Below are 17,375 nucleotides of genomic sequence, written 5' to 3'. Positions count from 1 at the left end.
ATTCCCGCTCCGGGTGACTGTCTGTGAGGAGTTGGTGTGTTCTCCCTGTGTCCGCGTGGGTTTCCTCCGGGTGCTCCGGTTTCCTCCCACAGTCCAAATGATTCCAGGTAGGCTCTGGACCCACCGCGACCCTGAATTGGATAAGCAGTTACAGATAATGAATGAATGAATGAATGTTACTGGTGTGTTATACAGGCAGAAAAACCTGTGGAGCTCAAATAGTCAGGAAAAAATTTTGACATTTTTATTCCAACTTACCCTTCAGGGCTTGTGTAGTATAAACAGCAAACATTACACAAATTAAAAATCAGCCATGTTCAATATTTCACATTGACAAATGCCCATTAAACTGTGAGATAATAAAATTTAGGCTAATTTTTACATTCACACCAGCCAATATTTACTAGTCACTGAAGACAGGAAAACAACTTAACCCAATATAGAGTCTGTACTTTTTTTTTTAACAGTGACCAGTAATATTATTAGACTGTAATATCACACATCAAATTCTCTGCAAGCGTCCAGGTGCTGAGAAATGAGATCAGCACTTTCCCTCGCTGTGTTGAGTTGCTTTTCACACCAGCCAACTAGAAAGTCTCGCAGCACACTGACACGGGCTCTTTGGTAAACCTCAATCTGACAAAGAGTGCAGGAATAAAGAGATAATGATTATATAATAATAATAATAATTTCATCATCAAATAATTTCTTGGATTTATCTTATTATTCAAGGCTTAAAAATATATTTTTGGACTTTCACAGACCCATATTTAGCCTGAGCCTGGAGTAAAAGAGACTTGCTTTCAGTTTTTCGATTAAATCTGCAGGAAGATTTTCCATATTTCAAAAGCTCAGTCTTAAAAGCTGTATGCATTCAGTGTCTTGGGGCTAGTCCACTGCTCTGAGGACAAATTTGTTGGACTTTTTCTTGTTGTCTATTACATGGATGTTAGAACTATCATTTCTCTGTATACTGGAATCATTTTTTTCTAGTTACGTTGTGGGAACTGTTTTTTTACTCTCAATTTCTTCATACTTTATTATTATTATTTTGTAGCTAATCTCCACAGGAATATGTCCTGAAGTCATTAATAACAATATACAAATGAAGGATGCTCTCAGACCTTGGTACAGTAATGTATGTCCTTTTTTACTACTGTAACTACATCAGTGAGATGTATGTTACTTATTAATATAGTTACCTACCATGAAAATATGGTGAATTAATCCAGAATTGTGTCTTACCTCTTGTTTTGCCACGGATGAGACTGAGTTAAACTCCTTCTGTGTAGCTTTCAGAACTCCTTCCATCTGCAACATTTAAAAGAATGTGCACATTAATTCCATCTGTATTTATGTCCATGTGTATGGTGCCTAAAATTACTCACAGTTGCTTTCTTATTGGGCTTAGCTCTTTCTGAGTTCCGGTTGGCCGTTTCTAACTCTACTAGTTTGCAGGTTCTTCTGAAAAGCATTTCCTAAAGAAACAAAAGGGAGCAAATAACTCATACCAGTACATCCCACACACATCTAATTCCAAACACGTATCTAAATATTACAGAATTTAAAATGTAATAATTTAAAATACAATACAACAATAAATACAATTTATATATGTATATATGTTTGTATTTGTGCAGGAGTAAAACCACACTCTCTTAGCTTCCTGGTAGCGGGACTCCAGGTCTAGAGCCAACCCCAAAGTGGAGATGTCATTAGCAGATGTTTTCTCATTGTTTATCTGTAGAGAAAGAAAGCAGGTAAATGATGTGTTTTCTAACTGGCTCTACTGTATTATAAAGTGTAAAATTTCTGTTCAAGCTGAAACAGTTCAATATGAAGTAGTGCAGCTAAACTGCAGTAACTTCAATATGTGGATATATGTAAATGTGTAGGGCTTTGTGACAACACAGTGAATACAAAACACTGCTTCTGTAAGGACTGTAAGGGCTGGGGAGTGAAAGGTATGTTAGAAACTCGAAACTAGTGAATATTCGTAACGTTAAAATTATGCACCCAGTTTTACTTACTTTCACGACTTCAATAATATCCGACAGCTTCAGACAAATCCTAATAAAACAGAAAATTCAGTCTCAGAAATGCCAAGCTAATGTTCACAGACACTTTTATTCATTTCTTGCACATGTTTGTTTTCATGCATTTTAAGGCCATTCAATGTCCTGTTTTTCAATTTTTATTTTTTTTTTTTCATAATTTTGTCGATATTTAACTTTGCCTTAATCCTACACTAAAACATTGATTTACCCTAAAAATTAATAATTTATGTTGTGGAGACCATCTTGTGGAAGATAACTCCCCATGATGTGTGTGTACACAGTTTTTTGGTCCCCACAATGTGATTTGTCTGGTTATAAGACATACACACTTACTTGGAAAAAGCCACAGCAGCTGGATTTTCCTGGTTTACACAAAGGTGTAATGAAGTGGAGAAATGCCCACATGCCACAGCAAGTCCTGAAAAACCCAAACATTTTATCTTGTGCTCTATCCTTCTGAACTTACACATGTATGCTGTGCTACAGGAACTGAAGCTTACTTTGCTTTGTCAGCACAACGTCAAGGAATTTCTGTTGGAAATGACACAGCAGTTACAAACAATTGAGAGTAAGTAACATGAACAACAGTGACCTAAGAATGAGAGAGAAACAAGGGCAGATCGGACATACCTCGGTGGATGATTTATACAGAGCAGAAAGATAGGTGTTGCGGTCTCTCTCACTCTTAAAGAATTCATCCACATCCTGAGAAGAGGAAATGTTAACAGATTGTCCAATTTGATCAGTGGATGGATACTCTCTCTCTAACTCACACACACACCTTATGACCCTCTTTCCTTATCTCCTCCATGGCCTGACTGAGGCGGTTAAAGATGCCCTTTTTGACTCGCTGTTTTCCAGGTGACTAAGAGACAACAGAATAAAATAGAATTAACAACAGCAACAATAAAAGTAACAGCAAGAGCAGACAAGTGATTCATGCAAAATAATTAATTATTGCATAATACTTTTTTGTGGTAGCATAGATTTTCATCAGTATATTTACCCATGACTCAGATTCTAGTGAAATACTACCTCCATTCCAACACTGTACACATATGTGCCATATGCAAAAGTCTAAATGTAAGTGCCTGTAGTTTGCTAGATGCTACTGGAATAGGGCTTAATTGTGAGATTCAACAAAAATAGAAAGTTATAAGGCCAAGACCCTCATGTTATGCTGGAGGATCTATTGTAATCCAGGGCTACTTCATTTCAAAACCTCTGGGATCCTCAATAGGATACATACCCTCATGGACGCCGCTAATGATCATTCATTCGTCATAAAAGCCATGTTATGTACCAGAGCATTTTTAAATTAAATTTGGCTGCATCTGTTTAAACTATGACTGTTGTGACTGGATCTCTCTTAAAAAATTCAAAAACATTTGTCCAGTCCACACAAGATTATCATAACCTAATAATTGTCGTGACCTAAACACTGTGGGATGAGCAGAAGAAGAGAGTCCAAAACAGAGCTGGGATCTCAAAGAAACTGGAGGAGATGTGTATGAAGGATTGGTCTCAGAATTCTTACTCTATTTTTAATAGGAACCAAGCGTTAAAGCTTCCTATTAAAGGAGGGCGGTAGAGAGAGAGAGAGAGAGAGAGAGAGAGAGAGAGAGAGAGAGAGAGAGAGAGAGAGAGACTGAATGAATGAGACCTCTGAACTGGTGAGGAAGCTTTGTAGTGCTTTGCTCTTGCTGAGGATGGTGTGTGCAGCCACCTGCTGGAGGTAAAGCTCTAAAGCTTCACAGTAAATTTTGTATTCATCTCCCAGAGATAGGAAACCTACATACACACACACACACACACACACACAATCCACATACAATTGTTATGTTATTGAAATAATTGTACTGAGATAACAATACCTTAGTATAAGCTTTCATGTGAAATTCAGCCATTGATGTAATGGAAATATGTTCAGCTGAGATGAATCAGACATACCCAGCTGTTTCAGCACTTTTGCCGGTGTCTGTTGGCTGGAAGGCAGCAGCTTGCCGGGCAGAGGAGGAAACTGGGCAAAAGATGAAATTATGCAACACCTACTACTGCAAGACTTTATGTGCAAACAGCAAAAAATGTCTGACACTGCAGAATGTGCAGATTTTGGGGAACTGTTGTGAACATTAATTCTTAGGAAAATAAATATGTAATCCCACTATAATCAACTGAATATTTCCTAATGTTTCCTGTCAAAAACTGCATTTCTAAGCAGATGATATCTCTTGGTATTTTGTTGTTTTTATGTGGAACACAAACACTTTGTAGGTGTAGGGCTTTAAGGTTATTTGTGGACACTACAAATGTCTGCATTTTGAAGAATTTTGCTTTAATGTGTCTTAATGTTTTAAGCAACAAAAGGAACCTAATAGCACTGTGAAGTGTCTATTGATAAATATCTAGGTGCTATTTACAAGACACAGCCACAAGTAGCAGCTGTAAATTTCTCTGGCATTAACACTGGAACACTAGGTAAGATTTGTTTTTTAGTTTTTCTTTTTCAATTGGGGCTCCCCTATAGTTGCAGAGTGTAATTTAATTTTACAGCACTCTCCTGAAATCAATGAGGAGTTAATTAGTTACATAGTGCAGTTTCTGCAGTGCTGAGCACAGAGTAGCTATGACAGAGGCTCGGTTCTCCTTATTACAGTTCAGTGAACAAACAGAGATTTTGAAGCCATAATGTTAAGGTAAATTTATTACATAGTGTTCCTTTAAGTCTTTAGCCAGAAAAAGAAGAGACACCACAGCTGGAGCTTAATTTGTAGAAAATATATGTTTTAAATAGCAGTCACATTATAGATCAGAAAATTAGAATGAGATATTTTGTCCTAATCCATTAAATCATTTTCATGCTCTGCAACTACTTCAATCTACTATCAATGTCCAGAGCATAACAAGAATCAATGAATACTGCTGTAAATGTCATAAATGGAGATGTTTGAAGATAGAGAACACTCACTATAATACCCTGGAGTCCTGGAACATCTTCTTGAGAAAAAAGACTCTGCTGAAGCCAGTCAAAGTCCTCATATGTCCTGAAAACACACACCCCATCACTGCTGCTAGACTGAAAGAAATAAAGAGAGAAATCTTACTTAAGTATCTGACTTTAAAAGAGCTGAAATGTACAGAGTAACGTGGCTCGCTCACCTTCTGACAGGTGATGGCAAAAGTTATTGACTCTCCATCCTGGGTGATATCCGTGATCTTGATACTGCTGGCACTCAGACTTGGTGCAGATTCTTCATTTGACCCCTTCAAAACAAAAACAAGAACAAAAAAGACTGCAAAGTGCACCAGCAGTAGATAGAAATAGCCACATGGATCAATAATAATATTTCAAGCTGATATATTGTCTTCTTTTCCAGTAATCCATGTTCACATTCCCAGTGTTGCATACCACAAAACAGACCACACACAATCTGTATTTAGCTATAATACATAACATAGTTTATGTCTGAAACCACTTCCTTAGATTTGGTTTTCTTTGTCAAATATTTGACCCCAGCACTAAACACAGCAGGTGAGCTCACACAGAGATCATGTGATTATCATAAGCAAATAGCATTCACTCACCATTATCTTCTCAAAGATACCAGTGTTCCTGTGCAGGACTGCTGACTGAACAGAACCTCTCTCAGAAGACCAACACCCCAAATGAAATACTGAGTAACTCCCTCAATTTTCTAACAGAACAATCCTTTCACACATAGCTCCTCATGCACTCCCTTAAGCTCTCTTTCTGCCTGCAGCAGACACACTCACAACTGTGGAAAGCAGGATATCCTGTGAGTCAAAGTTCACTGTAGTCCCGTGATATGCTTGTGTGAGGTGAAAGTTTGTTTGTCCCATCCCATCTGTCCCAGTATGTATTACAGTATGTTAGTGTACATTCTGACAGATTACATGAAATGACAAAAGGAAAATGTTGGTTTAAGTGTTAAAAGTGTCAAATGATTAATGTCACTGAACATGCATTTAATTGTTTTTTTATCAAATATTTTTCTGTGCTCTTGCATCACCGTACTTAATGATTAAAAAAAAAAAAGATCTTACATACCTTGGAAAATGTTATGGGTGATGCTCACACAGCTTTTTAATTCATATTAAATATTTATACCATAGATTGGATATAAAACTTCTGTATTTTGTAGCTGAGCATTACATTTTTATGTAAGAATCAGTATGCGATTCTCATCTGCATCCAAAATTTTATAGATATAAATGAAGCCTTTAAAGAATTCAGACCTTGCCTTGAATAACAATTGACAGACGTTTTGTGAGATGGTTCCTTGTGTATTTTCCACACTGTAATTCTGTGTATTTTCCACACTGTAATAATGATTGAGATCCAGACTTTTCTGGCTGTCATTGAGTTGATATGTCTTTTCTGAAGTAAAGCTTTAACACTCTTTGCTCTGTAGCAAGGGGCATTATCTTCCTAAAATAAAACTTCATTAACAGTGGAATGACATATTAGTGTCCAACTTTTCATTGTACATTTCTGCACTGGCTGCCAAGGTAATGATCACCATCTCCTCCAATCCTTTACCAGACATGCTATATCAGAAATGAGAGGGAAATTTGTGTTCTGTATATGTTTCATTAGAAAGACATACTTGACAATGTTCAAGTATCATCTCCTTGGCCAATGCAGATCCATAATGCATCACTGAGAATCAGCCAAACATCCACACTCCATGACTGCTTCTCTTTAGCACATGGTCACCATTTAATTCTTCTAAAGGTGTTAATTCTTGTTTTTTTTCTCTCTCTCTGTAACCCCCCCTTGTATGACCTTTTCATGTTGCAATTAATTGAATCAAATGGTAGACACAGCTGACAGTAATCAACATCTTTTGACACACCCTGCTTTAGATTTCATTCTTGAAGGTATTTTATAATCTTCTTCCTAGTTTCAACAGGTTTGCCACTTTTTGGGGCCAAATCAGGTTTCAGTTGGTTTCGAATGAGTAAAATTAAGTGTGAGGAGCTGTAGTCTATCTTTGAGCAAGCTCTGGTTTTTAATCCATACATTTTTGTGTGTCAATTTTTTGGATGTTATTCAATGGGACACATTCATAAGTGGCACGGTGGCGCAACAGGTAGATTCAAGTCCCGCTCTAGTTGACTGTGAGAAATTTGGTGTGTTCTCCCCATAGGTTTCCTCCCACGGTTCAAAAACACACGTCGGTAGGTGGACTGACGACTCAAAAGTGTCCACAGGTGTTAGTGTGAAGACTGGCGCCCACCTTGTGCCCAGTGATTCCCGGTAGACTCCGGACCCACCGTGACCATGAAATGGTTAAGTGGTTACAGACAATGAATGAATGAACATCCATAAGTTCCTAAATTATTTATAAGGCTAAAAATTGCCCTGATGAGTAAACCAGTCCATCACTTTATTAAGGTGGATGCTGCATTTAAAGTGGCCTAGTTTGCAATGAACTGACGAAGAGAGATGGAGAGTTCCAGAACTCAGAGTAGATTATTAAGAAACTATAGTCATAGCTAAAGATTTTACGTGTTAATTACAATCAATTGTGAGAATGTATACTGAAATTCTAGCTAAAACTTATGGAAGAAAACTGCTCCAATTGTTTGCATGTTACGTTTAGTATTTTTTTTTTTAAGCGACACATGACCAGACATTAAACATTAATTAGCCTTCAAACTCTATTCACATACAGTAAAATCATATTAATAACATCCTGGGCTGTTTCTGAAATTTTGTAGGGCCTAAATGACTTCCTGCTTAGCTTTACTTTGTTCAAATAATACATTACATGGAATAAATACAGTTATTTATTTATAAACACAAGGATCAGAAAGAAAAGTTCAAACTGAGTGTTTGTAGAAGGATAAAAGCTCATCCACACTCTGTGCCTGAGCAGGAGCTTGTGGTGTTTGTTGAGACTGTGAAGACGTAGCTTGGTATGTATTTTGGCTTTGTTTTTCTGAGTCATCCTGATTTGAGCCCCTCTGGACCTCAGACCATTTGAAACCAAATTTCCCTTTGCTGTAATATTCTCCTCCTGCATGGACATGACTTGTCTGTCTCTGTGTGACATATGAAGAGGGCGGAGCAAACTCTTTATCTCGCTCTTCACGACGACGACTAGTCCACTGACCCCAGGAGAATTCTGTCAGGAGAAAAGATACCAACAACAGCAGCAAATCATTTAACTTCCAGAGTATAAGCCCAAAAAAGATACAATTTTATATCATGAAAATATAGTATTGAATAATGAAACATGAATACATATTTCATAATTCTAATATATATACAATATTCTAGAGTCAAATTATTAATGAACAATTCATTTTCTTGTGTTACCTTTGCCTTTATCCCATTCTCTGACATGTGGCACTCCTGGTTTTGAATCTTTTCTCTCTTGAATTTCAACCTCCACCTTCTGCACTGCAGTCTTAGGGGGAGGAGGCCCAATTAAATCATCAGCTTCAGCCTCATCATCATCATCATCAACAACCCCAGGAACTGCAGGAAAACAGAAATTGGATATATATTAAAAGTATTGGCAAACATATCCAATCACTTAGGCATCTTAAATACATTGTCTACATGTTCAACACATCCAGAATGCACACACATCAGCAATCTAGTTAGTTTACCTGTAAAATAAAAAAATGTAATAAAATAAAATAAAACACACACCTTCTGCTTCCTCTTCTCCAGGATCCAACTTGTTTTTCTTCATTTTCCTCATTCGTACTTTTGCCAGTCGAGCCTTAAGCAGAGCCTTCCTCTTCTCCTTCAGCTGCTCTCGCTTTTTGCGTTGGTCAGTAGTCTACAATGACAATAGCAATTTAATAGAATTTTTGCAGATGTGCTTAGCAATCTAAAACTGGTCATTGATACACCATAATATGGGTTATAGAATTGCTAAGTATGTATAAACCTTCAGCTCAGTTAGTAACTAAAGCCGCATCTTTACTTTATCATGCAGTCTTTTCTTCTAAAGTCATCAGTCCCCGTTCTATTTTAATTATTTATATTAAAAATGTAATTACTCTGTCAATGCTACAAATGGAAACGTCATATAATTCACTCACAAACATTTTTCCAAGTTCCAACAAAAAAAACGTTAAAGGCTACGCTATCAAATCATGCAAATACAACTGTGAAATCAGCTTTGTATGAAGATCTCATAATTTAACTAGTATAAAAACAATGGTTGGAAATTACAGAATATATAGCCTACTAATAAAATAGACACTACTAAAATTAAGGCATTTTATGTTGTTTTGCCCTTGTTCTTCGCACCTGGTCTCTCAGCATATCCAGTGTTTCTCTCTGTTTCCTTCTCTGTTCTTCATCCTGAGAAAAAGCAAAATATCCAACACCCAGCTCTCTGGCCTCTGCAAAAAAACATAGATGAACATTATATAAATCCCATTCACTTCTACACTGACATCCTTAACAATGGTAAAGATTATCCACAACTCACCTTGGTCTCGGATGTTTTCATAATGAATGGGTCCCACAGGTCTCTTCATCTGCTCCTCTTCCTCCTTTTCCCACTGCTCTCTCTGCATCTCTCGCCTCATATCTTCAGATAACAGAGTCTTCTCAGCTCCAGCCACTCTGCAGAGAGATGAATTATACTACACTGTACAATGTTGTAATGTACGTAAATCTAGGTAAAATACCAATATAGAAGTATTTTTTCAGCATTTTAGAAATAAACTTCAAGTATACTTTCAGAAATACCTTAATATTTTTATGAAAATGAATCATAATTTTGTTAACTGACATGTTGGATTCAGTGCCAATTGCCAACTTAAAAACTTCGGTCAACCCCAGGTTGATTTAAATATATTTTAAAAATAACCAAAAAAAAAACCACATTTTATTGTTTCAAAAATGAAAAAAGAAATATATTAAGTTTGAGATTATCATTAATTGAACAAAATAAATAACAGTGTGTACTCATTTACTGTGCCTGACAACATTACAACCTGGGTGAAATTAGCAAACAGCATAGCATTTAAGGTATGACAAATAAATATTCACTTACAAAAACACGAATGACTATACTAGAACTGCCCTGATATCTAAATATCAACTGGTTGGATAAAATATGTAAGATAGTAAGATCAAAACCTTGTTAAAAGACAAAAACACTGTCAACATTACATACCTCTTGCCCTGTAAATCTTGATCCATTTTCTGAAACTGTGCTAAATCCGTTCTTAAACACTTCCTTGATCGACCCAATGCATCTACATACTCCACCCTGGAAGAAAAAACATGTAGAACTTCCTGAGGTAGAGTGAACATTTCAATATTTGAGAAACTGATTATGAATGTCAACAGTCATTATACCATTCCTCATCAGTGTTCTGTGGGGGTGGGATAGGGATCCGTGTGTCAGAATCTTCTCCATCTCTGTCTCCTTTCTCAGACTGCCTGCTGTGTGTCATCTTCTTCTGGTCAATAATCTTCTGAGTGAAGTCAACCAGGTACAGACTTTCAGTCTCCTCATCTAAGAATAAAATGTACAATAGTGTTATTTCAGAATTAATAGACATGTCTCTGAAGGTAAGTAAGTAAGTAAATAAATAAATATTTATATATATATATATATTTTTTTTTTTCCCCTCCCCTCTCTCCATACTTCCTATGGTCACATTGCCATATTGACCTGTTTACCTGGGAAATCCCCTTTCGTCATTTGTTCATAGAGCCGTGCCTTCTCTTCCAACTTTTGCCTATGAGAATAAGCACAGAACAAGATAAATATTACTGTATACGAAGCAATATTGATATTATACATTAAATTATACATCACATTTCACCTTGATTTGTCCAAGTTTTGCTCTTCTTCTGCAGTTTGCACTACATCTCTCTCCGCACGTGAAGACACCCCTTCGTTCTGTTTACTCCAAATATTAGGTTTCTACATGGGAACAAATACAGAATATCAGCAAACCTAGTCTTATAACACATACATAATAAATGTGTGTGGTGTTTTTCTTTAGATTTACTTGCCTTTACTTTAGTATGTGATTTGGGTACAGATCCAAAATCATGGGAAAGCTTTTCCTGTTTGAATGCCTCTTGCTTCCGGTAAAGCTCTGCTTTCAAGTCCACCAACTGTTAATTAAAATATTAAGCAAAAGTAAATAGCAAAACATGCGAGAGGAAATGAGCTAACATTTTCATTATAGTGTGCAGACAACATGTAAACACGTAACTGGCAACTAAACAGAAGGATGTAGCTAGTGATATTTACTTAAACAGTTTTGTGTCACAGCATTGGACAGGGACGGTTATTATGATATGGTTGACACTGAAAACGTACATTGATTAAAACAGGTTTTCTTCAGCAGTTCTTCAACACTTAACTCAAGGTTTATTTTCTGACCAAATATGCTAAACAGAGGTATACGCATATTTATATGTTAGGTTATGGGATATCAGCGATTGAAAACAAACCAAATATCTATAGCCATATAGTTTTCAGCAATATACAAACTGATTAAGGCCATATACTACATAAATAAATTAATATTAGCTAGCTGTCTATACAAAAACTAATAGGATTGTAGAGCTTCCCGCTAGCTGGGAAGTTAGTTCGATCAATTTATTTATTTATAGCTATATAATTCATACTTTGCCGCCTCATAAGGTATTTACGTAAATTTACGGAAATCACAACTCACCGACGAAGCTGTTACATTATACTGCTTCTTCTTTTTATCCATGTTATGCTACGACTTTAGCGTTTACTCTTATGAAATGGTTTGCTAACACACCGCCATCTTTAAAATAACGTTGTGGAGAAAACAAAAGTAAAACAGAATCTGCCCTCTGCTGCTGAGGAGCTTTACTGCAGGAGAATACTGATGCTAATTATGTAAAGGTGATTTCTGACAACGTCACTTGTAAAAAGCGCAATATACATAATTTTTTATTGATTGATTGATGATAACAGAGAACAAGCCTCAGCCCTAACCCAAGCCTGTTCCGTTTTGCATTTCACAGATGTATATATGATGTATATATAATGCAATGATATAGATATAAAGGTGGTGGTCATAAAATCATGAAAATGTTGATTTATTTCAGTAATTCCATTCAAAAAGTGAAACTTGTATATTATACTCATTCATTCAGGTCTTTAATTATTTTAATTTGATGATTATAACTGACAACTAAAACCCCAAATTCAGTAGCTCAGAAAATTAGAATATTACCAATACAAAAATTTAGAAATGCTGGCCAACTGAAAGGTATAGACATGAAAAGTATGAGCATGTACAGCACTCAATACTTAGATGGGCCTCCTTTTGCCTGAATTACTGCAACAATGCGGCATGGCATGCTGTCAATCAGTCTGTGGCACTGCTCAGGTGTTATGAGAGCCCAAATTGCTCTGAAAATGGCCTTCAGCTCATTGGGTCTGGCGTATTGCAGCTTCCTTTTCTATGGGGTTCTCTTCTCTTACTTTTCTATGGGGTTAGGGTCAGGCGAGTTTGCTGGCCAATTAAGAACAGGGATACCATGGTCCTTAAACCAGGCTTTGACAATGTGTGCAGGTGCCAAGTCCTGTTGGAAAATTAAATCTGCATCTCCATAAAGTTGGTCAGCAGCAGGAAGTATGAAGTGCTCTAAAACTTCCTGGTAGATGGCTGCATTGGCCTTGGACCTCAGAAACACAATGGACCAACACCAGCAGATGACATGACACCCCAAACCATCACTGACTGTGGAAACTTTACACTGAACCTTAAGCAACATGGATTCTGTGCCTCTCCTCTCTCCCTCCAGACTCTGGGACCTTGATTTCCAAAGGAAATGCAAAATTGACTTTCATCAGAGAACATAACTTTGGAACACTCAGCAGCAGTCCAGTCCTTTTTGGAAACGAGACGCTTCTGATGCTGTCTCTTGTTCAAGAGTGGCTCGACACAAGGAATGTGACAGCTGAAACCCAAGTCTTGCATACGTCTGTGTGGTGGCTCCAGCTGCAGTCCAGTCTTTGTAAATCTCCCTCACATTTTTAAATGGGTTTTGTTTCACGATCCTCTTCTGTGTGTGGTTATCCCTATTGCTTGTACACTTTTTTTCTTCCACATCTTTTCCTTCCCTTCACCTCTCTATTAATGTGCTTGGACACAGAGCTCTGTGAACAGCCAGCCTCTTAGCAATGACCTGTTGTGTCTTGCCCTGCTTGTGTAAGGTGTCAGTGGTCATCTTTTGGACAACTGTCAAGTCAGCAGTCTTCCCCATGATTGTGTAGACTACAGAACTGGACTAAGAGACCATTTAAAGGCCTTTGCAGGTGTTTTGAGTTAATTAACTGATTAGAGTGTGGCACCAGGTGTCTACAATATTGAACCTTTTCACAATATTCTAACTTTCTGAAATACTGAATTTGAGGTTTTCATTAGTTGTCAGTTATAATGATCACATAAAAAAAAAAAACACTTGAAATATATCAGTCTGTGTGTAATAAATGAGTATAATATACAAGTTTCACATTTTGAATGGAATTACTGAAATAAATCAATTTTTTCATGATATTCTAATTTTATGACCAGCACCTGTATATGTGATGCAATTTAATTTTTTAGTGCTAAAAAATTGAGCACTAGAAATATTTACATACCACACTGAACCCTTATTTATTATTTTTTAAGTGAAAAAAAATGGGCTCTGAAAAAAAATGGGCTCTTAGTGTATTGTGGTATATATATTTTCATTATTATAAAATGGTGCAGATTCGTGATCAGGTTGTAAGACTAAGGAGATTGTAAGACTCAAGATTTCAGATTTCATTGGGAAGCTTAATTAAGGGTGCAGCCACTCAAAGAAACAATCTGATATTCTTGGTTACATATGGTCATATTATCCAGGCTGTGATGTGTGGAGAGTTTGTAAGAGGCTAAAGAATTTCATACTGAACAGATCTTGCTGTCCATAGAGTAGGTACAGAGTCATTCGAAACAAACTAATCAGCTATTTAATAGACTGTGTGTGCACTGAGTGTGTGTTTAGTTCTGAGTGATTATCAGCAGCAGAACTATGTCACTCCAGCTGTTATATCTGTAACTCAGTAATTCTGGGAAAGAACACTTCTAACGCACAAATAGAGCCACAACTATTTGGCACATTAAAGGACAGGAACATTATACAATGTTTGTTTTAATTCATCTCCGTTATGAATCTTGATAGGCAGCATATTTAAAAGTCAAGCCCTGTGCAGAGAAGAACAACTCATACCAGTATCTCATTCTTCACTAGACCAGGTAAGGCAAACAGCTCTTTGTGTGTGTGTGTGTCTTTTTGGAACAAGGATTTAAATTTATTTATTTTAATGTACATTAATGTACATTAAGTCTATTCTTGTCAATATATGGACAGTGTAAATACAAATGGCTTTTTCAAAATAAATGAAAAACAAAAGTAAACCTCATGAAAAGTATAATAAAATACAATATATCAAGGTTCAAAAAAACGCTATGATACGTAATACACTATGGAATAATTTGTAATGGAAATAATTTTTGCTATTTTTTAATAAATTCAAGTTGGCATCAACAAAATAATAATTAAATAATTATAATAAATATATTAAATATCTTAAATAAAATATTTGTATGGCTTTGATCCTCATTCTAGGCACATGACACACTTAATTTGATCCTTCTTGTTTGGTACCAGTTGTTTAGAAGATGACATTAAATTATATAAATGCTTCATATACACCTGTCAACCACATAATCATGACCAACTCCTTATTTTTAAATTCACTGTCCATTCTTTCAGCTCCACTGACCATACAGGAGCATACCTGCTCTGTGATGGTCCTGACCATTGAAGATCAGGGTGAAATTGGGAAAATAAAGTATACAGAGCAACAAATTGAATATATTGTGTAATTAAAAAACTACAAAGTGCTCCTGTGTGGTCAGTGGATCTGTGAAAATGGACTGTGACTGTAGCGTGTTATGGTTGATTAGTGTACAACACAATTAATATATTTTGAGTTGTGGTATAAACAGTAACTAAATTAGACTCATAGCCATCTCTCTGCCATGTCCAACTTATTTTATTGTCATCATAGAGGAAAGCTGCTTGATTTGAGGAGATACAGAGAGCCTGGTAAAGATGCCCCACCACAGCTGTGCAGGTCACATTATCTTACTCCTCTTCATGCTTTCCTTGTGGACTGAGTGTGTAATGTGTGGCTCCAGTTTTCTCAGCCCCACACAGAAACCACAGGTGAGGGGCACATGCACGAGTGACAAAAGTGTGGTCTTCTGCTTTGCTTGTTCAAAATTCCTTAAATCTAGACAGAGTAAAGTCTGAAACAAATTTTAAAGGTAAATTATATATATATACATATATAATTTATATAGGCCTCAGCCTTAACCCCAGTTTAATCTGCTCTGCATTTCACAGATGTATTCACGCATGTACACTGCACCCTTATTCATTTTTTAAGTGAACAAAAAATCCTTTATCAACGCTGAGGGCTCTCGGTGCGTTGTGGTGTATATATTTTGTTATAAAATTATGGGGTTTTTTTTAAGACTGAGGAGTTTTTTTTTTGTCTGAATATAGCTACTTCACAGAATAGGGTCAAAATTTATATTATAGATGAGTCTGTCAAGTCTGTCACATTGCCCTCTTTTTTTAATCAATAATCTTTAAATGTGAAAATAATTCATCTGAAATCCAGAGCCATTGCTATAATATATATCCTATGTTGTTTAATCATACTAAATGGAAAACTGAAATTTTTTTTTGGTCTGCTAGCATGAGATATTTCAGGCATTGTGTGTTTGTTTTAGCGCCAAGATCGAAAACCACCTCGAGTGGGAAGGAGGGCTTTAGCAGAGTTTGAGGTTCCTCTTCCTTCTGAGGATAATCGCTTCATGGTATGCAGGCTACATTCATCATATGAGTTAATTATACAAACAGTATCATTAAAATGTACCCAAATATACCCTGACATTTAGAATTGTATGTATAGTTAATATAACCAATAAAATTGAGTGATATAAATGAATGTACAACGAGGGGCACTGTGGTCTTCTGCTTTGCTTGATCAGAATTTCTTAAATCTAGACAGACTGAAGTTTTAAACAAATGTTATTTATTTTATCTCTTTCCCCTGCTGCGAAATATTTTGATCCATTCGATCGTCTCTGGATACATGTGGAACTCCACAGAACTAATTGGGCAACTCTGCTGGAACATTCTGTCCAATGTTTTGGGAATGTCCTGAGAAATATTTGGAAATATGTAAACCATTAGATGTCTAATCCTATCAAAATCAGCTATAACAATAATCCATGACTGTGCCTTACAAATGACGATTCAAACCTACTATATAAAATTATGAGCCAAATAACCAATTTTTTGTACTGTAAGCTGTACATTAAATAAAAGAAGAAATAAAGCATGAGAAATAAAGCAGCATATCAGGGTTTTAATTAAATATTGATTCATTTAATATAAATATTAAGTTAGGAGCCAGTCTTTATATTTCATTTTCAGACTTATTTTACTGCTCTGTGTAGATGAGTGCACCATTTCATTTGGGACTGTCTCTGAATGATGATGAATATGAAGAGTATGGCACAGTGCTGCAGAAGATCCTGCTGGATGTCCTGGGAGACAGTCCCCCTTCAGGTTTGTGAGTTGTGATCTCTCCTGTCCAAATCACTAGTAATTAAACAAGACCAGAAGAATAAAAAGGCTTTATTCATTTGTTTCAGAGTGACCAAACTACCAGACTCTCAAAAGATTCTTACAACTCCCAGAAAATTTCTAATTATTTGTCAACTCAGCTGATAATTAAAACATGAATAAAATTTAAATTTAAGTAGATATTTCAGCCTTGTGTCTGTGTTTTATTTACAAGCCTACATGATACATTTGAAAATAATTCAAGAAGTAAAAAGACTTGAACATGAAATACAACTGTTACTGACTTTTACCAGATGGTTTATTCAGACCATTCTGTATAGAAATTACACAGATATGTTTGTAATATGAATATGAAATTCTAAAAAGCCTAAGAGGACAAACCTGATTATTGTGTCAGATGTAGTTTTGTGATTATTCAGTCTGTAGCATAATTAACTTAAAAATATATTAAATACTTATGGCGCTTTTCCACTGCATAGCACCTACATGACTTGGCATGGCTGTTTTGCTTGTACCTGGTACTGGTACTGGGTATGTTTTCAGTCCCCCGGAGTTCCCTTGGAAATCAAGGTCCCAGAGTCTGGAGGAAGACAGGAGAGGCACAGAATCCATGTTGCTTGGGG

General features: G+C 36.2%; 3 protein-coding genes across 5 annotated transcripts; 1 reads left to right on the top strand and 2 right to left on the bottom strand.

Annotated features, from left to right (window-relative positions):
* Positions 1-245: 245 nt before the first annotated feature.
* si:dkey-28n18.9 (sorting nexin-5) lies at positions 246-6,821 on the bottom strand. Of its 2 annotated transcripts, none has more exons than XM_066665973.1 (14): positions 6,686-6,821; positions 5,217-5,321; positions 5,026-5,133; positions 4,008-4,077; positions 3,721-3,848; positions 2,839-2,922; positions 2,688-2,762; positions 2,558-2,588; positions 2,391-2,475; positions 2,031-2,070; positions 1,655-1,741; positions 1,389-1,478; positions 1,246-1,311; positions 246-636 (listed from the first exon to the last, which is right to left on the bottom strand). In XM_066665973.1, exons 1-14 carry the CDS (start codon positions 6,734-6,736, stop codon positions 496-498), a joined length of 1,161 nt encoding a protein of 386 aa, XP_066522070.1. In that variant the 5' UTR covers positions 6,737-6,821; the 3' UTR covers positions 246-495. The 2 variants fall into 2 exon arrangements, with proteins under 2 accessions (XP_066522070.1, XP_066522071.1); XM_066665974.1 differs by lacking the exon at positions 6,686-6,821 and adding an exon at positions 5,643-5,822.
* Positions 6,822-7,322: 501 nt separating this feature from the next.
* ccdc174 (coiled-coil domain containing 174) lies at positions 7,323-11,893 on the bottom strand. Its single transcript, XM_066665394.1, has 11 exons — positions 11,754-11,893; positions 11,080-11,184; positions 10,887-10,987; positions 10,741-10,799; positions 10,414-10,573; positions 10,229-10,324; positions 9,536-9,672; positions 9,352-9,446; positions 8,743-8,875; positions 8,404-8,565; positions 7,323-8,209 (listed from the first exon to the last, which is right to left on the bottom strand). The coding sequence occupies exons 1-11, from the start codon at positions 11,793-11,795 to the stop codon at positions 7,905-7,907; spliced, it is 1,395 nt and encodes a 464-aa protein (XP_066521491.1). The 5' UTR covers positions 11,796-11,893; the 3' UTR covers positions 7,323-7,904.
* A 2,073-nt stretch (positions 11,894-13,966) lies between these two features.
* On the top strand, positions 13,967-16,865 carry ghrl (ghrelin/obestatin prepropeptide). Of its 2 annotated transcripts, XM_066666471.1 has the most exons (6): positions 13,967-14,018; positions 14,269-14,342; positions 15,161-15,318; positions 15,891-15,977; positions 16,623-16,734; positions 16,821-16,865. In XM_066666471.1, the coding sequence occupies exons 3-6, from the start codon at positions 15,205-15,207 to the stop codon at positions 16,823-16,825; spliced, it is 318 nt and encodes a 105-aa protein (XP_066522568.1). In that variant the 5' UTR covers positions 13,967-14,018; positions 14,269-14,342; positions 15,161-15,204; the 3' UTR covers positions 16,826-16,865. The 2 variants fall into 2 exon arrangements, with proteins under 2 accessions (XP_066522568.1, XP_066522567.1); XM_066666470.1 differs by lacking the exon at positions 13,967-14,018 and having other exon boundaries at positions 14,093-14,342.
* The last annotated feature ends 510 nt before the right edge of the window (positions 16,866-17,375 follow it).

The sequence above is a fragment of the Hoplias malabaricus genome, chromosome 3, assembly GCF_029633855.1.
Source record: "Hoplias malabaricus isolate fHopMal1 chromosome 3, fHopMal1.hap1, whole genome shotgun sequence".
Lineage (NCBI taxonomy): Eukaryota > Metazoa > Chordata > Actinopteri > Characiformes > Erythrinidae > Hoplias > Hoplias malabaricus.
Note: the sequence above shows the minus strand (reverse complement) of the source record. Positions and strands in the feature narration are given on the sequence as shown.